General features: G+C 30.6%; 1 protein-coding gene across 4 annotated transcripts in view; it reads left to right on the top strand.

Annotated features, from left to right (window-relative positions):
* Positions 1–14,072, top strand: part of LOC105835376 (synaptic vesicle glycoprotein 2B) — a 66,851-nt gene extending 52,779 nt beyond the window's left edge. For all 4 annotated transcript variants that reach the window (XM_036292800.1, XM_012678587.3, XM_028193702.2 and 1 more), the window contains 6 exons: positions 8,711–8,868; positions 9,100–9,295; positions 9,371–9,485; positions 11,254–11,413; positions 13,368–13,495; positions 13,692–14,072. In XM_036292800.1, the coding sequence (XP_036148693.1) occupies positions 8,711–8,868; positions 9,100–9,295; positions 9,371–9,485; positions 11,254–11,413; positions 13,368–13,495; positions 13,692–13,762 (828 nt within the window). In that variant the 3' untranslated portion in view covers positions 13,763–14,072. The remainder of the gene's footprint in view (positions 1–8,710; positions 8,869–9,099; positions 9,296–9,370; positions 9,486–11,253; positions 11,414–13,367; positions 13,496–13,691) is intronic.
* The last annotated feature ends 808 nt before the right edge of the window (positions 14,073–14,880 follow it).

Genomic DNA, 14,880 nt, shown 5'->3' with positions numbered 1-14,880 from the left:
CAAAATGCAGGTATGCATTTCTGGTGGCATGATTGTTACTAAGCTGGCTTCGCTAATTCCTTGAGGTGGCTGGTGCGTTGCCCAGTGCGATGACCGGCCGGCAGCGCACGAGGCATATGTCACCTGACACCTTGTGATAGCAAGCCTTCCTCAGTGAGCTATGTGATAATTTTAATACTCTATATTCTTTATTTATAATATAATTTTATTGGTTGTGAGTGTTTTGCTCACAACAACAGGTCAAATACGTGCACACATTATGTAAAACATTAAATTCAATTATATCATTTGAAAACCATATTCAAGCTCTTCCAGTTACACTAAAGTTAAAAAAATTAATACTCAACATATTTCTCAAAATAATGTAAAAAGTAAACATCTACAAAACTTTTGGCTACTTGCAATACTGAAATGCAGTTTTTGACAATAATCTGTAATAATCAGTAATTATATTAATAACGTCTAAACATATAAAAAAAATTGGATGGTTATTCTCAGAATTTAACACAAAGTATTAAGATATCATTAATTACATATTTCCACATTTAATTCATGACCATCTTTTCTTCTCTATATTTATATAAAATTTATTTTCATGCTTTAACAATTTTTATAATTTTATTATATACAAAATTGATTAGTAATAAGGTCAGTACAATGAGTAAAAAAGACAAAGACGTACATTCCAAAGATTGCTGTAATGTCAATTTTGTATTAAAAAAAGTATGTTGTTTAGAACATAAAATGAACATTAAAACAAATTATAGGGTAAGTTTATAGAGTAAGTTGAATGAAATGCTACAAGTAACTTTGATCATAATATCTTTTCAATTATTAGCGATAAAAGAAAATATTACCAACTAAAAGTTTAATTAATATATTTATTTTTATTTCTATTACAAAAAGGTATCACTTATCTTCTTTGAACACTGAACAAAAATTAGTAATACTATATCATTTTATTTTCAGATACATAGTAAACAAATTGTATTTAATAAAATTTTTTTAAATAATTTTTGTTAAAATTTTTTTATTAAATATTTAGTAATTATTAAATATTTTTAATACTAATTTTTAACATATTATAATTATATTATTTGAATATTTTGTATTAAATTAATATTTAACATTTTTTAGTACTAAAATAATGCAATTTATTAAAAAATTAACAAATAAATTAATGTAGTTTTAAAACAATAATTTTAAAATAAAGTATAAGTGTTTTGTTACAAAAATATATTGTACTAAAAGAATTTGTTTTTAAATTGTTGCAACTTTTGTGTTAATTTTGTACATTTGTACAAGTGATTAAAATCTGCATTTTACAATTTGACACAGATTAGCAGTAGAAATCAAATAAACACGCTGTTGTTTTTTAATTATGACTTTTTAATTAGATTTTTAATTACGACATTATTCTAAAATTTTTACGACTGACTTTTTTTTTTTTTTTTTGTTTTTATGTTAAGGAAATAATTTTAAACTATTTTATTAATAGAAATCAATATATCTTTATATCTAACATTAAATATAAATAAATCAAATTTATACAACGCAATAAAATCATCGGAATATATATCGTGGTTCATATTCTCCGTACTAAATAATCATTTTTTTAATATCACTAGACACCACAGACGCGCGCTTCGCGCGCACTACTTTCCTTTTTACTTTTTACTTTATAAAAATAAATCACAATGATAATTGTATCATGCTTATTAGCTTCTTTAATGCAAAGAGACAATCATGTCTTAAATTTAGTATAATGAGACTAAAAAAATAATTATAATTTTTTAATTTTAGTCATATAAACTTTTGTTATATGTATAGAAAAACCGTTAATAAAAAATAAATTTTACATACGAGAGACAAAACTATCTAGTCTTGTAATTATGGGCAAATAACCAAGTCTGTTGAAAGCAAATCATATTAAGTGTCTAATGTCAATTATCCCCAGCTAGCAAAATGACGCAAACTTTGCGCGAAGTTGCCGCAAACTCGAGCAAACCTTTGCAGCAAAATTACAACAAGGTGTGTCCGCATTAAGCTTAGCTTTTGCTGGCAAGGCTTGTTGTAAATAGTATGACGCATATTTTATGCAAATAACAGGGTAAAATTTTCTAGTAAAGCATAACAACAAATTTGAAACAAGAATAAGGCAAACCTTGCTGTACACAATATAATAGCAAATTTGTGGCAAGAATAGAGCAAACCTTGCTGTACACAGCATGATAGCAAATTTGTGGCAAAAACAAGGCAAACCTTGCCATGCACAATATGATAGCAAATTTGTGGCAAGAACAAGACAAATCTTGTCAAAATTAAGATCAACAAAAATGAAATATTGGACTGATTAGTCCAATATCATATGTGAATGGTGCAATCGTACTTGGTTCTCTGTTCTCGACAATCTCGACGAGCTCCTTTTATTAATTCAGTAGCGCCATCTCGAGATAGATAGTAAAGTCACCCAGAAAGTTTAAAATCCGATAATGCAACCCTGTTATTTGCATAAAATATACGTCATACTATTTGCGACAAGCCTTGCCAGCAAAAACTAAGCTGTTTACGGACACACCTTGTCGCAATTTTGTTGCAAAAGTGTGCTCGGCAAGTTTTATTTTGTTCTTGCTACTAATTTGCCGTTATTCAGTGCCTAACAAGATTTTCTGTTCCTGCCATAAATTTATTGTCATGTCGTGTAGCAAGGTTTGCTCTGTTATTTGCTTAAATTTTGCATTTTAACGTGTCAGGGCAAATCTTGTAATTTCTCTACGTAATATTTATGTACAAGTCTTTCTCTGTTATTTGCAGTATCGTATGATGAAAACTTTTGCTGTAAATTTGCTCGAAACTTTTAGAAGACAAAGCAACAGACTTGTCATAAAATTGTTGTCAAAATTGAAACAATCCTTGCTGTAAAGCTTTCACGATATGTGATTTTAACAGACCTGGCTAGCTGGGGATCGATATATAAATTACAAATTGCATATAAAGTGTATAATATTAAAAGATGTCAGTAAATTGTTATAAAAAATATGGCAATAAATTAATTTAGTACTCAAGTAAGATATATATTCGATTTTTGCTACTAATCTGCCAGATTATTCACGCACGCCAAAATAACAAATTGTTAATCCCTGGTAGAAATTTAATGCAACTTTTGATTGGTTATTGGACAATTTTACCGGTTTTTGTCCAGTAACACTGAATAGCAAACTATCTAGGATACCAATCAAGTTGTAACGCTTTTTTCACAGTTATTGTATAAAAGAACTGTAAAGCCTTCGGCACACGATACGATTTTTCATGCTAGATCGCATACGAGGCGTCTTACTACGTATCCTTATTGGCTTACGATTGGTGACATAATCATCCGAGTTAATCAGGACACGTATTAAAATGCGATCTAGCATGAAAAATCGTGTTGTGTGCCGAAGGCTTAATACCCGAACTCAGTTACTTAACAGTTACTTAACAATAAAGCTCTTAATCTCTTTTATCTCTCTTGACATTTTTATGACAGAACTAGATACTTGAAGTTGTTCAAAAATCAAAATAAAAAAATCAGCTCAGTTTCTAAGCAGTATTTTTGTATATAAAGAAAAATCACTAATAATAGATAGTAACGGACTGAGTAGTCAGTCAAACTACATGAATTTTTACCAGGGATTTACTAGTAACTTTTCGGGAAATCTGATACTAATCTTCTAACATTGCACGCATTTTGCTTACTCATTGTATATTACATTTATATTTGATTGATATTTTATTCAGTAATAACATAAATCTTGCTTAATTTCTGCTTACAATCTGTTAAATTACATTGCGCAGATCTTGCTTAATTTCTGCCATTCTATCAGCAAAATGTTTATTAATTTAATTTCTGTTTCTAATTTACTGGCATAAAACTCTGGTCCAACAAATATCCTTACATAAAACTTAAGGGCAGGTTTCCTAAGGTTAGAAATGGACAACCTTAGGATACCTGCTCTTAGGACATGCTCTTAGGACTGCTAGATGGCCTTATATTAGAAAGACATAAGACCTTAGTAAATGGGCATATAACTTAAGGATATAGGAACATGTCCCTAGGCTACATGATCCTAATTAATAACTAATATAATATTAAATTAAATAAATACTACTATAATTACAAAAGCTGATATCACAATTATGTATTAGGCTTGCGGTCCACTTGACGCTACAAATGCTTCAAAGTATTTTTCCTTTCTTTGCTTTTAATAAAGATAAAAGGAAAAGAATATTTTGAAACATTTGTAGCGTCAAGTGTACAGCAGCTTTTAATCTTGTCATATCTGCCCTTTTGTCTGTAAGACATATGCTTCTTATCAACTTGGATGTCCTGACTGCTGTCGTATCTAAGGACACCTGCTCTTACTAACTTTCATGAAAATATGTTCTTGACATATGTTCTTGATGTCCTTGACATTATAAAACATATGTCCTCTTGATTTACGTGCCTCTAGATCATCTATTCTTACATCTTAAGGATAGATCGAAGAACATCTAGGACATGTTTTGGACCAGGGAATGTCAACAGGTTTTAATAGATTTCTAATAATAGCTTGACGATTATCAAATATCACAAAGTTTGAATGAAATCTGTATCTAACCACGAATACAATTACTATATAACATATATGTAAAATTATGGTTTTCTTAGCTAGATTTAAATTATTATATTTATGTATATGTTATATAACAATTACACTTGTATTTGCTACTTTTTTAGCAATTTATGACAGACTGTGTCTAATCGAGTTCGTGTCCAATCAGATCTGTGTCCAATCGAGTCAGTGTCCAATCCGATCCGCGTGCAAACAGGTTATGTGCAATCTGGTTATGTGCAATCGGGTCGGTGTGCAATCGGGTCCGTGTGCAATCGAGTTTGTGTGCAAACGGGTCGTTGCGTAATCGGGTTCGTATGCAATCGGGTCGGTGTGCAATCGGGTTTGTGTGCAATCGGGTTTGTGTCCAATCGAGTCCATGTCCAATCGGGTCTGTGTCTAATTGAGTCCGTGTCCAATCGCGACTGTGTCCAATCGGAAAATACTACTGTGTCTAATCGTTTATGTGTGCAATCGGGACAGTCCCGTGTAAACCAAACATGTTAACACAATTTATTCTATTTTATATTTTAGTTTATTCCGGACTTCTCTTAGGATTGTCGGGGTGTTTTCAAGGGAACCATCAAACTTTTCATAATCTTCTTTTTTTTTATTATCACAGTCAGATACATCCATAAATACAATATTTACAATACCATTATAACTCTAACACCTACACGCCCTGGCCATCCCAGATAGCCAAGCGAGATTAAGCATATCGGGCAAATTAATGCACTGCATGTATGTTGTGAACTTGCCTACAATTTACTGTCATTGTAATTTAACGTGGAACGAAGTTAACATCAGGAGAACAAATAACCTTCATGAGTTTATAAAATTATAAGTGTATGCATTGAGGAATAATAAACTTGTCACATTGACAACAATTGTGCATGCATGTTGACAACTTGCCGTCAGTTTGTTGAATTCTAATGTAGAATTTTACATGATGTCAGAACGACAGACAGTTTGAGGAAACACCTTGGCTTTAGTTTGATAAAATTAATAGGGAATAAATGACAGCAAAATAACAACACGTTGCCTTTATTTGGCTATCTGGGATTGTGCAGCCTTACATGCTTTACCACTCTCCCCTTTTCAACCCCTCTAACTCTTTTTCCCTTTATCATATCCCTCTGTCTTCCTCCTTAATCATCTTATTCCCTCCCCTCTTCACTTATACCCTCCTCTTCTTTTCATTTCTTTCCTCCCTCATCCCAATTCCACTTCTTTTCCTATTCAAATCTCTCTGTTAGTTATCTCTACTCTTTGTCCCCTCGCCTACTCCCTTTTCGTAGCCTCCACAATCCTCCATCTCCTCCTCCTTTTTTCCATCAATCTTTGTCTACTCCCACACCCATCTCCTACTTATCTCCCTTCCCCTCTCCAAAATTTTCTCCTTGTCTATCTCTTCCAGTTCCATTAGTAAAACCTATCTCCTCGCCTTCCTCTTCTTTCCTCTACCCCTCTTATCCTTTCTTCCCAGCTCTCTCTCTCTCTCTCTTTCTATAATTCTTTTTACGCAACCTATTCTAATTTCCTGGTCCTCTCCTTCAACTCCTCTCCAGAACACGTTCCTCTCCCTTTTCTTCTTTTTTGTCTCCTCCCTTTTCTTGATCTACTTCCATATTCTATCTTCCTTTTCTATCTTCTCTTCATCCGTCCTCTTCGTATCTATCCACCTCTCATCTTCTTTTTCCCTTGTCCTTCAGTACCGCCACTGCTTTCCATCCTTTTCTTTTTCCTCTCTTGATCCCCTCTCACTCTCCGTCCCTGTCCACGTCCTTCCTTCTTACTCTTATTCTCTCTCTCTCACCTTCTCATCCTGTTCTCTCTCTCCTGCACTCCATCCTTTCCTATTCTCCACTTCTCTTCTTTCTGCCGCCTCCGCCATACATTTTAACACCTTATTCTTCTTATTCTTCTTCACCACATCCTTCTTCAACTTCAGTTTCTTCTCATGCATCTTCTCCTTTCCCTTGCCTCCTTGCCCTGTCTTCCTCAGCTGCACCTTTTTTTCTTTCACTCTCTCCACTTCCTTCTTTTTTCTCCTCCACTCTCTTTTGCATCTCCAATCTCGTCCTCTCTCCTATTTTTCTCTCTCTCTCTACTTATTTCCGTGTACACTCTTTTTAGTAGAGTCACTACCTCGTCCAAACATCTCCTTATCTCCCTTACTTCTTTCCTCAGTTCTTCCATTTCCTCCATCTCTTCTACTATCTCTTTCTTCACTTTATCTTCTCCTCTCAACCTGCTAAATCTTACGTCTGCCCTTTTCCTTTCTCGTTTTTCAACCTTCTTTCCACATGTTTGATTTCACTCTTTGATCCTTCCGACTCAATACAATCAATTAATATATCAATATTCCGACCGATTTCGCTTCTGGACGGCCAATCGCGCTTCTCATCCTCTTCCATCCATGTGCAAAGCTAGCTCTCTCGTCTGTCTTCCTCTCACATCCACTGCCGTCTCTAGCCATCCTTCTTCTAACGCTTTTGCTTTCGCTCCTGCGACCAACTTCCATCTCCATCTCCACCGCCATCTGCCATCACCTCCTTTGTTTCTTCCTTGTTTCTTCCTTGCTTCCTCCTTCCGCTTGCACCTTCCATATATGTAATAAGATTATATTGCTAACGTCGGACTTATCCCATAGGAGGAGTGGCTAAAATCAAAGAGAGATAGACGTAGTGAAAATCATGTACCTGCGTCGTTGTGCACAAGCGTGGCACATGGTTAGTAGCACGCGCAGGGCGCGCGGTAGCGGGAGAGACTTTTGCGCGTGCGCAAAACTTTCAAGGTACATCAAGTCTCACCGTAATGTTTTCACCCTCTTCCGAGCTCAACTAGCAATATAATCTTATTACATATATGGCACCTTCAGACGTCTTCTCTATATGCCGCTTCGTTCACATTACCTTTCTTCCACGTCACCTTTCTTCAATTTTCTTCTTATTCTCTTACTTTTCATCCTTCTTCCATTCCCTTCTCTCCAATGTCGGGCTTTTCTCTCACCTCCTGCTCTCCCTTAGACCACCTCTTTCCTCTCTTCGGCCAGTTTCACGCTTCTCACTCACCAAAACTCCGAGACCGATACTTTCACCAGTCCACTATCCTATTAGCACAATTTACGCATAAATACAGAAATTATTTAAAAATGACATCTTACCTGATATAGCATCTTTCCATGATTTACTTTAAACAAAACTTACAAGAACAGATTGTTTTCAACTCAAAAATTGAAAAATTACAAAACTTTATACATAGACAATTCATTAAAATGTATTAAATATTTTTTTCTGTACTACTCGAATTTATTCTGAAGGGATAAAATCAACTTTTAAAAATTGGCAGGTGTGTTTTATTATTTACCAACAAAAAAAAAATAAAACAAAACGTTATAAAAAAATTAATACTTTTAATAAAATTTATCAACTAGAAGACTTACTAACTGTTTAAAAATTGTAAAAGGGTATACAAACAATAGAAGCAATGTATTCTTATTGTGCTAATGTATTCAATATAGTTTTTTTATAATATTTTATAATGCATATTAATATATGTTTTATTTAATTTTCTTAATTAATAATATATATAAAATTATGTAATGTAAAATAATATATACATAAACAAAAAATATATTTATTTACTTATTTGAATTTATATCATTTTATTTATACATTATACATATTTATAAACACACATGTACGTTAAAAAGGTGTAATAAAAAATATCGTTTAAAACATGTTTAATTTAAATTTTTGCATGTTTTAAATTAAAATATTTTAAAATTATTCTTTGCAATTATAAAATTCTTTAAAAAAATATTTTTAACAAAAAGTTAATTTATGTTTAATTTATGTTCAAATTTAAGTTATAAATAGTTCTCTAATTTCTTTTCTTTCTCTTAAATTTTATATTTTTGACTTGTATCACTTTTCTAGCTGAAATGCAATATAGAGAAAAATGCAATAAAAAAGATAATTGTTAAAAATAAAATTCAACTAGTGGGGCAGAAAAATTAGGGTATTTGTTAGGTAATTGTAATACAATAATACAATTATTTTATTATAAATTTATAGATAAAGAGTCTGGAAAATGAATTTTCCGTCGAATCAAGCGGAGAACATATACGGGACAAGCTACAGAACTGTTGGAAGCAAATAAAGCCAATCTTCGTGCGACCCACCGTCTTCAGATTGATACTGATTTCGATGATACAGCTTGGAGCAACAATAGGGTCAGTTTAACTAGTCTTTTGTCTCTCTTATGTCCATTTCTACCTATGTAGATAACTTCAATCTTGGTTTAATTTATTCTTTTTTTAATTTTTAAAGAAAAAATTATTTAGATTTGAACTTATATATGTATATATGTATATAATCTACATTAGTAAAAACATTTATTTTAAAAATATAAAATTATTAGAATAAGTGGAGAGTTTAATTTTTTCGATTATATAACTACGCAGATCGAACTCGCTTCGGCTTTGGATGCCACAACTGTTCGCGATGATCGAGAGTTACAAAAGTACTCTGATGAAGAATGATAGCCACATATCGGGTTTGCAACCTTCATTTTGTTACATGTTAGGCCAGGAAAAGTCGCATCTTAATTTAACGCAGTACGTTAGCAAGACAAGTAATTTTACGGTTGTATGCGTTCCGGTAAGTCACTAATTCACAAACTTTGATTGTGACAAGGAAAACAAACTCTGGAAATAATCCACATGTTAATTTCAGGCGGAATTGAACTCCAGAGTCTTTATCAATTCCATTGTCATCGCTATGACGGGCGTTATTGGTTATACTTTAGCTGGTTCTTTGATTACAATGGTTGGAAAAAAGAAGTTAATGGGTAAGACAATGTAGTATTATAATTTAGTGAAGGAAAATTTGTAATTTTATTTATAAAATAATATCACAAATAATAATTTTTATCGTAATAAGACCCTTGGATAGTGACTACTCTGGCAATACTTTATTAATTACAGCACAACGCTTCGGCCAGACAATTTTCAGCCCTTTTCAAGTAAAACTAAAAATACATGTGAAAGCAAATTATACTACACATACTTCATCTCAACATCACATTCTAAAATCCGTAGGAATGAATAAAATAATCGTATCTTGTATAATTGCAATAAGTTACATTGGATATCTATTTATCTCAGTTCGCAAAAGAAATTTAGTATTGTTTCGAGAGACGTGTTAGAAAGCACGTCTGTACTCCGCAACCTTTGTCAGTCGAAAGAGGAGATCGTTGGAAATGTGCAAGTCACGTTTAAAAACATAAAATAATATTAATTCAAAATTATCACTAGTCTAAAGTAACTAAACTGTGCGTATAATTCTGTCATACACTGTGTTAAGATTGTCAGTATCTTTTTGCAAATTAATATTATTCTTAAATTTTTTTAATGAAAAACATTTCTGCGATCTCTCTTTTTCTTTTATGTTTTTCCCTATGTATAATATTAAGTTTTGACCATTCGAATTCGTGATTGGTGGATAATCGGTGATCGGTAACAACTGTATGGTGAGAAGACAAACTTTTTATATTTTGTTGGTGTTCTTTAATTCTTGTCTTTAGATGTCGTTTAATCTGTCTTATGTATGAAAGATTGCAGTCATGGCAATTAATTTTATAGACAAGTTCGGTCAACATATCATCCTTGATTTTATCCTTTCCTCTTTTTATTACACAATCCAACTTTTTAAGTATTGTGAAGCGTACATCCATATATTTGTTGAGTATGCGTCTCAAATCATCGCTTACATGTTTAATATATGGTAAAACAATTGTTTTCCGATTGTCAGATAGTTTATTAACATTATATAATATAATTAACATTATTATTGTCAATATTATTTAAATCATTTTGTTATTTTAATATCTTAAGTTGTCTTTTGATATGTCTGTTAATAAAATCTGTTGGATAACAATTGTTTAATAAAAGTTTTTTTTAACTGTTTCAATGTTAGGTTTATGAAAGCGTTGGTCAGACAGTAATATTGCTTGGTCTACCAAATTCACTATTGTATTAATTTTATACGTCTTAGGATAAGAGGAGAAATAATTTATGTTCCTGCCAGAAAACGTGTATTATTTTCGGTACCAATTGCTTATTAAATTATGACGGTCCCTAATTATTAAAACATTCAAAAAATTTAGCAAGTTATTGTTTTCGATTTTATATGTGAATTTTCATTTTGGATGATACTTGTTAAACGTTTCAAACATGTGATCTAGTTCAACCAATGGAATAATAGTGAATATATCATTCACATAACGGTAATAAACGCGCGGTTTAAAATTTAACTTTTTTAAGCAAAATGTTTCCAAATCGTCCATAACCATATTAGCTAAAATATGAGAAAGGGGGGACCCCATTGGACTGCCAGGGTTTTATTACGATATATATTTTTATTGCTGGCAACTTAACGAAGCTTATGAGAAGTTAATAATATTTATATCTAATATTGTTAAATAATAATATTAATATTATAACTTTATTGGAATTATTAATTTATAGTACATACCATTTAATACTTATGTTAGAATTAATAATCTAAACAGATAAACAATTATCTGTAATAACTATAATTAATTTACTTCTGTACAGCAATTTGTTTCGTCGTTGCCGCTAGTTGTTGCGGTTCATTATATTGGGCTGAAGATACTAATGGTATTCTCGGATTGTCTTCGGTATTTGTCGCTATGACGAGTATAGGTGGTGCAACTGTTATTAATGTTATCGTCGATAATTTTCCTACATATCTAAGGTATGGCAACTAAATTATCTAGAAGAAAAAAATATTTTTTTTTAAGAATCTTTTTTTTTTAATTTTAAATTTTAACTTTATAATAATCTTTAAAAAGATTAAGTCTTTTCCATTAAATTTCTTCAGATTTTACTTAGATTTATTTTCTTCGGAAACCATAGATTGAAATAACTTAAAATATTTCAAAATTTACATGTGTAAAAAAATTTTTTTTTTAATCCAGATTATCTCTATATTTTTGAGAAGCGTCTTAATAAAAGCTTTTAAATATTTTTTTAAATATAAAATTACATGCAAATTTTTTGAAAAATTCTAAAATTTATGTAGAAATTCTGAGAAAATATGTCTTCACCAGAATACGTATATAATAGTAATAAAGAGGAATAAATAAAGAAATATCGCTTTTCCAAACAGCATGTCCAAAATCGAGGCATAAACTTAAATATGTCATAACAATCACACTTCACAAACAGTAGAATATCATAACGGTCACATGGAGTTCAATAGATCCCCAATAACTTTAAATTTTTGCTTCGATTAAACTATCAATTATTTTAGGTGAAAAAATTTCTGAATACTTTTCAAATATTATAATTTTTTATTAAAATATATTTTTAATTAAATTTAATTATAAATATTGTAAAATATAATACTTTAACAAAATTAGTACGATAGTGCGTGTTCCAAAAAATTTTTTAACTTTAAGATATAAATATGGTAATTTAAAAAAAATAAAGTGAATTATACAAAATATAATTTTATTATTATAACAAAAGTTGCTGTTACTTTATTATAAATATATAACTTAATACTAACAGAAAGTACTAATAATAAGATAAATACAGATAGAATTATAAAAAAAATTAGATACATTTGGAACCTTATCATTTTGTGCCTCCGCAATCATTGCTGAAGTAAATACAGTAATTGAAGCACATCTAGCACTTAAAAGATGGACATATGCATTGTAAAAAATTTGTGCAAAATTACACCTATTATAGTGGGTAATTTTGAGATCCACTATAATAGGTGTAAATTTTTATATGTTTATAATTTTGTATATAAATTTTATTTTATTTTTGCATATTTTTATCAGACTAAAGTTTACTATCACTTTTATTATGACGTATTATTACGATTATTTGCTTTTTAATAATATTCTTGCTTAATAAAACATCGGAAAATTCTCATTGGCCATCTGTTTGTCTTCTTATATACGCGTAACAAAACTGATCGAATCAACCTGAACCTTGATTAGTTGCGTTATATAATAAAGAATGATTTTAAAAATTTCCGCCAAAGATTTCCTTTTAAACATTGTTATCTTGAATCAGCACGTTTTGCAATATGCTATGTAATATATCAAAAATAACCATTATGTGCCAAAAGCGTAATGTGCATGGAGTGCTAGGAGTGGACGTACGAGCCAAAGGCAAGTCGAAGGGTAAACTCTCCGCACTTCTGCATAAAAGACCGAGTTTACACTCTTGTTATAATATAATGTATTATTTTATATTTATATTGTTTTAAAAACAATTAATAACAAAAATCACAAAAAATCAGAAACAAAATATTTACATTAAATTATTATGACAATTATACTGGAGTCTGACAAATCCCAGCTCTTGAGGCGTTTACATTAAACGGCTGTCTAATGTAAACTAACGCGCTGGCAACACCTGTTGTCAGATAATAAATAGAGTACGCTGAACAGCAAAATATTGGCACAAGTCCAACTTTGACATTGCAAGTATAAATATATAGAGTATTGGATTTGATCTTTTATTGGGGTCTAAGACGTCTCCAGTGATCATTAAATATTAAAAATATCTTTCAGCATAATAATTTAAAAATAACTTTTAAGATGTTTAAATCTCGATTTTTGATTGGAATAATTGAACCTTTTATTGTATTTATTTTGTTATTTGTGTAATATCTATTTTTTATGTTTTAGAACTATGGCGGTTAGCATAAACATGATGATGGGAAGAATTGGCGCAGTAATTGGTAATTTACTATTTCCAATTCTATTCAATCTATCGTGTTTAGGACCATTTATTATGATTGGCTCAGCCTCTTTAGGTAAAAACAATATTTTTAACATTATAAAATTTGAAAAACTATACTATAAAAGTAAGAAAAAGGGTGTAATTAGTAACAATATTTGTTTATTAAATAAATATTATGTTAAATTACATCCATATATCTCTATATTAAATATAATTTATTTTTTTACATATATAAATAAATCTTTTTAATGTTTTTAATTATTTTATAGTATCTGCATTTTTGGTTGTTATTCTACCTCGTAAAACAACACAAGGTGACAAACCAAAGGATATTGTTTGATCTTTCTACAGATACATCTAACGTGTTTCATTATTTGTTTTATTATTAGTAAAATATCGTCGACATGTAAATATTTTTTCATCCTTATGTATTTTGATAAATGCTTTTTATTTGCAATATTTTTCACTATGTAAATACGCATGTTCATCTAGCAAATAATATTCACAATTTCTACCTTTTGTATACATACATACATGTATATGTAAAATAAACAAACGGATTACATGATTGTATAATAAGTGTACGTAGGTATAACATGCATGTATATACATATAAGAAAAAATATTTTAAATACATCCTGCAAATGTAATATTTAATATTAAAAAATTTACCCCCCCCCCTCTCTTTCTCACTCTCTCTCTCTCTCTCTCTCTCTGTGAGTGTGCGCGCGCGCGTGCGCGCTTAATTACTTTAATTTTTTTATTTATAACAATTCTTTGTTATAAATATTTATAAATATAACAATTAAAAATGTATTGTATAAATGTATTTTGCTGCAACGTTTAAAAAATGTAATAAAATAACTTTGGTACTAACGTCTTCTTTTTATTCCTTAAACGTGTATTGAAAAGAGCATTTTATATTTTAACGTATATAATTGATGTTATAAGGGGATACTGGAGTTGTCTGTTTTACCGACAAAAAAAGATAGTTAATTTTTATTTCACAATATCTTTTTATTTCTTTTATAGATTTGGAAATCCTTAACCCTCTGCCTACACATGGGGTTATGGTAACCCCAGTCGATTTTGAAATGTTCGCTACTTAAAAGTATTTAGCAAGGGGACGTTGGAACCAGGGGGGAGAAAAAGTTTGAACTGTGCTCTACTTATTCCTCTTTGGACGTTGTGAATGTTCTGAAAACAACAGAAGTAAGAGCATCGAAAGTGTGTATTGGGGTTACAATTATCCCGTGTGTAGGGAACGTAACAAAAAAAAAATGGAAAAGTTCCAAATTTGAAGGGTAAGTAAAGTTATTTTTTTGTTCATTACGTATCATTTGCGTATAAAGTACTTATATATATTACCAATGTCGCGATCACACTTTGCAAAAATATGCTGCAATTGTAGCATTACAAATTAAAAAATTTTTTTATAATAAATAAAATCTTTTGTAA

The sequence above is a fragment of the Monomorium pharaonis genome, chromosome 10 (assembly GCF_013373865.1).
Source record: "Monomorium pharaonis isolate MP-MQ-018 chromosome 10, ASM1337386v2, whole genome shotgun sequence".
NCBI lineage: Eukaryota > Metazoa > Arthropoda > Insecta > Hymenoptera > Formicidae > Monomorium > Monomorium pharaonis.
This window is presented reverse-complemented; position numbering and strand designations above follow the sequence as displayed.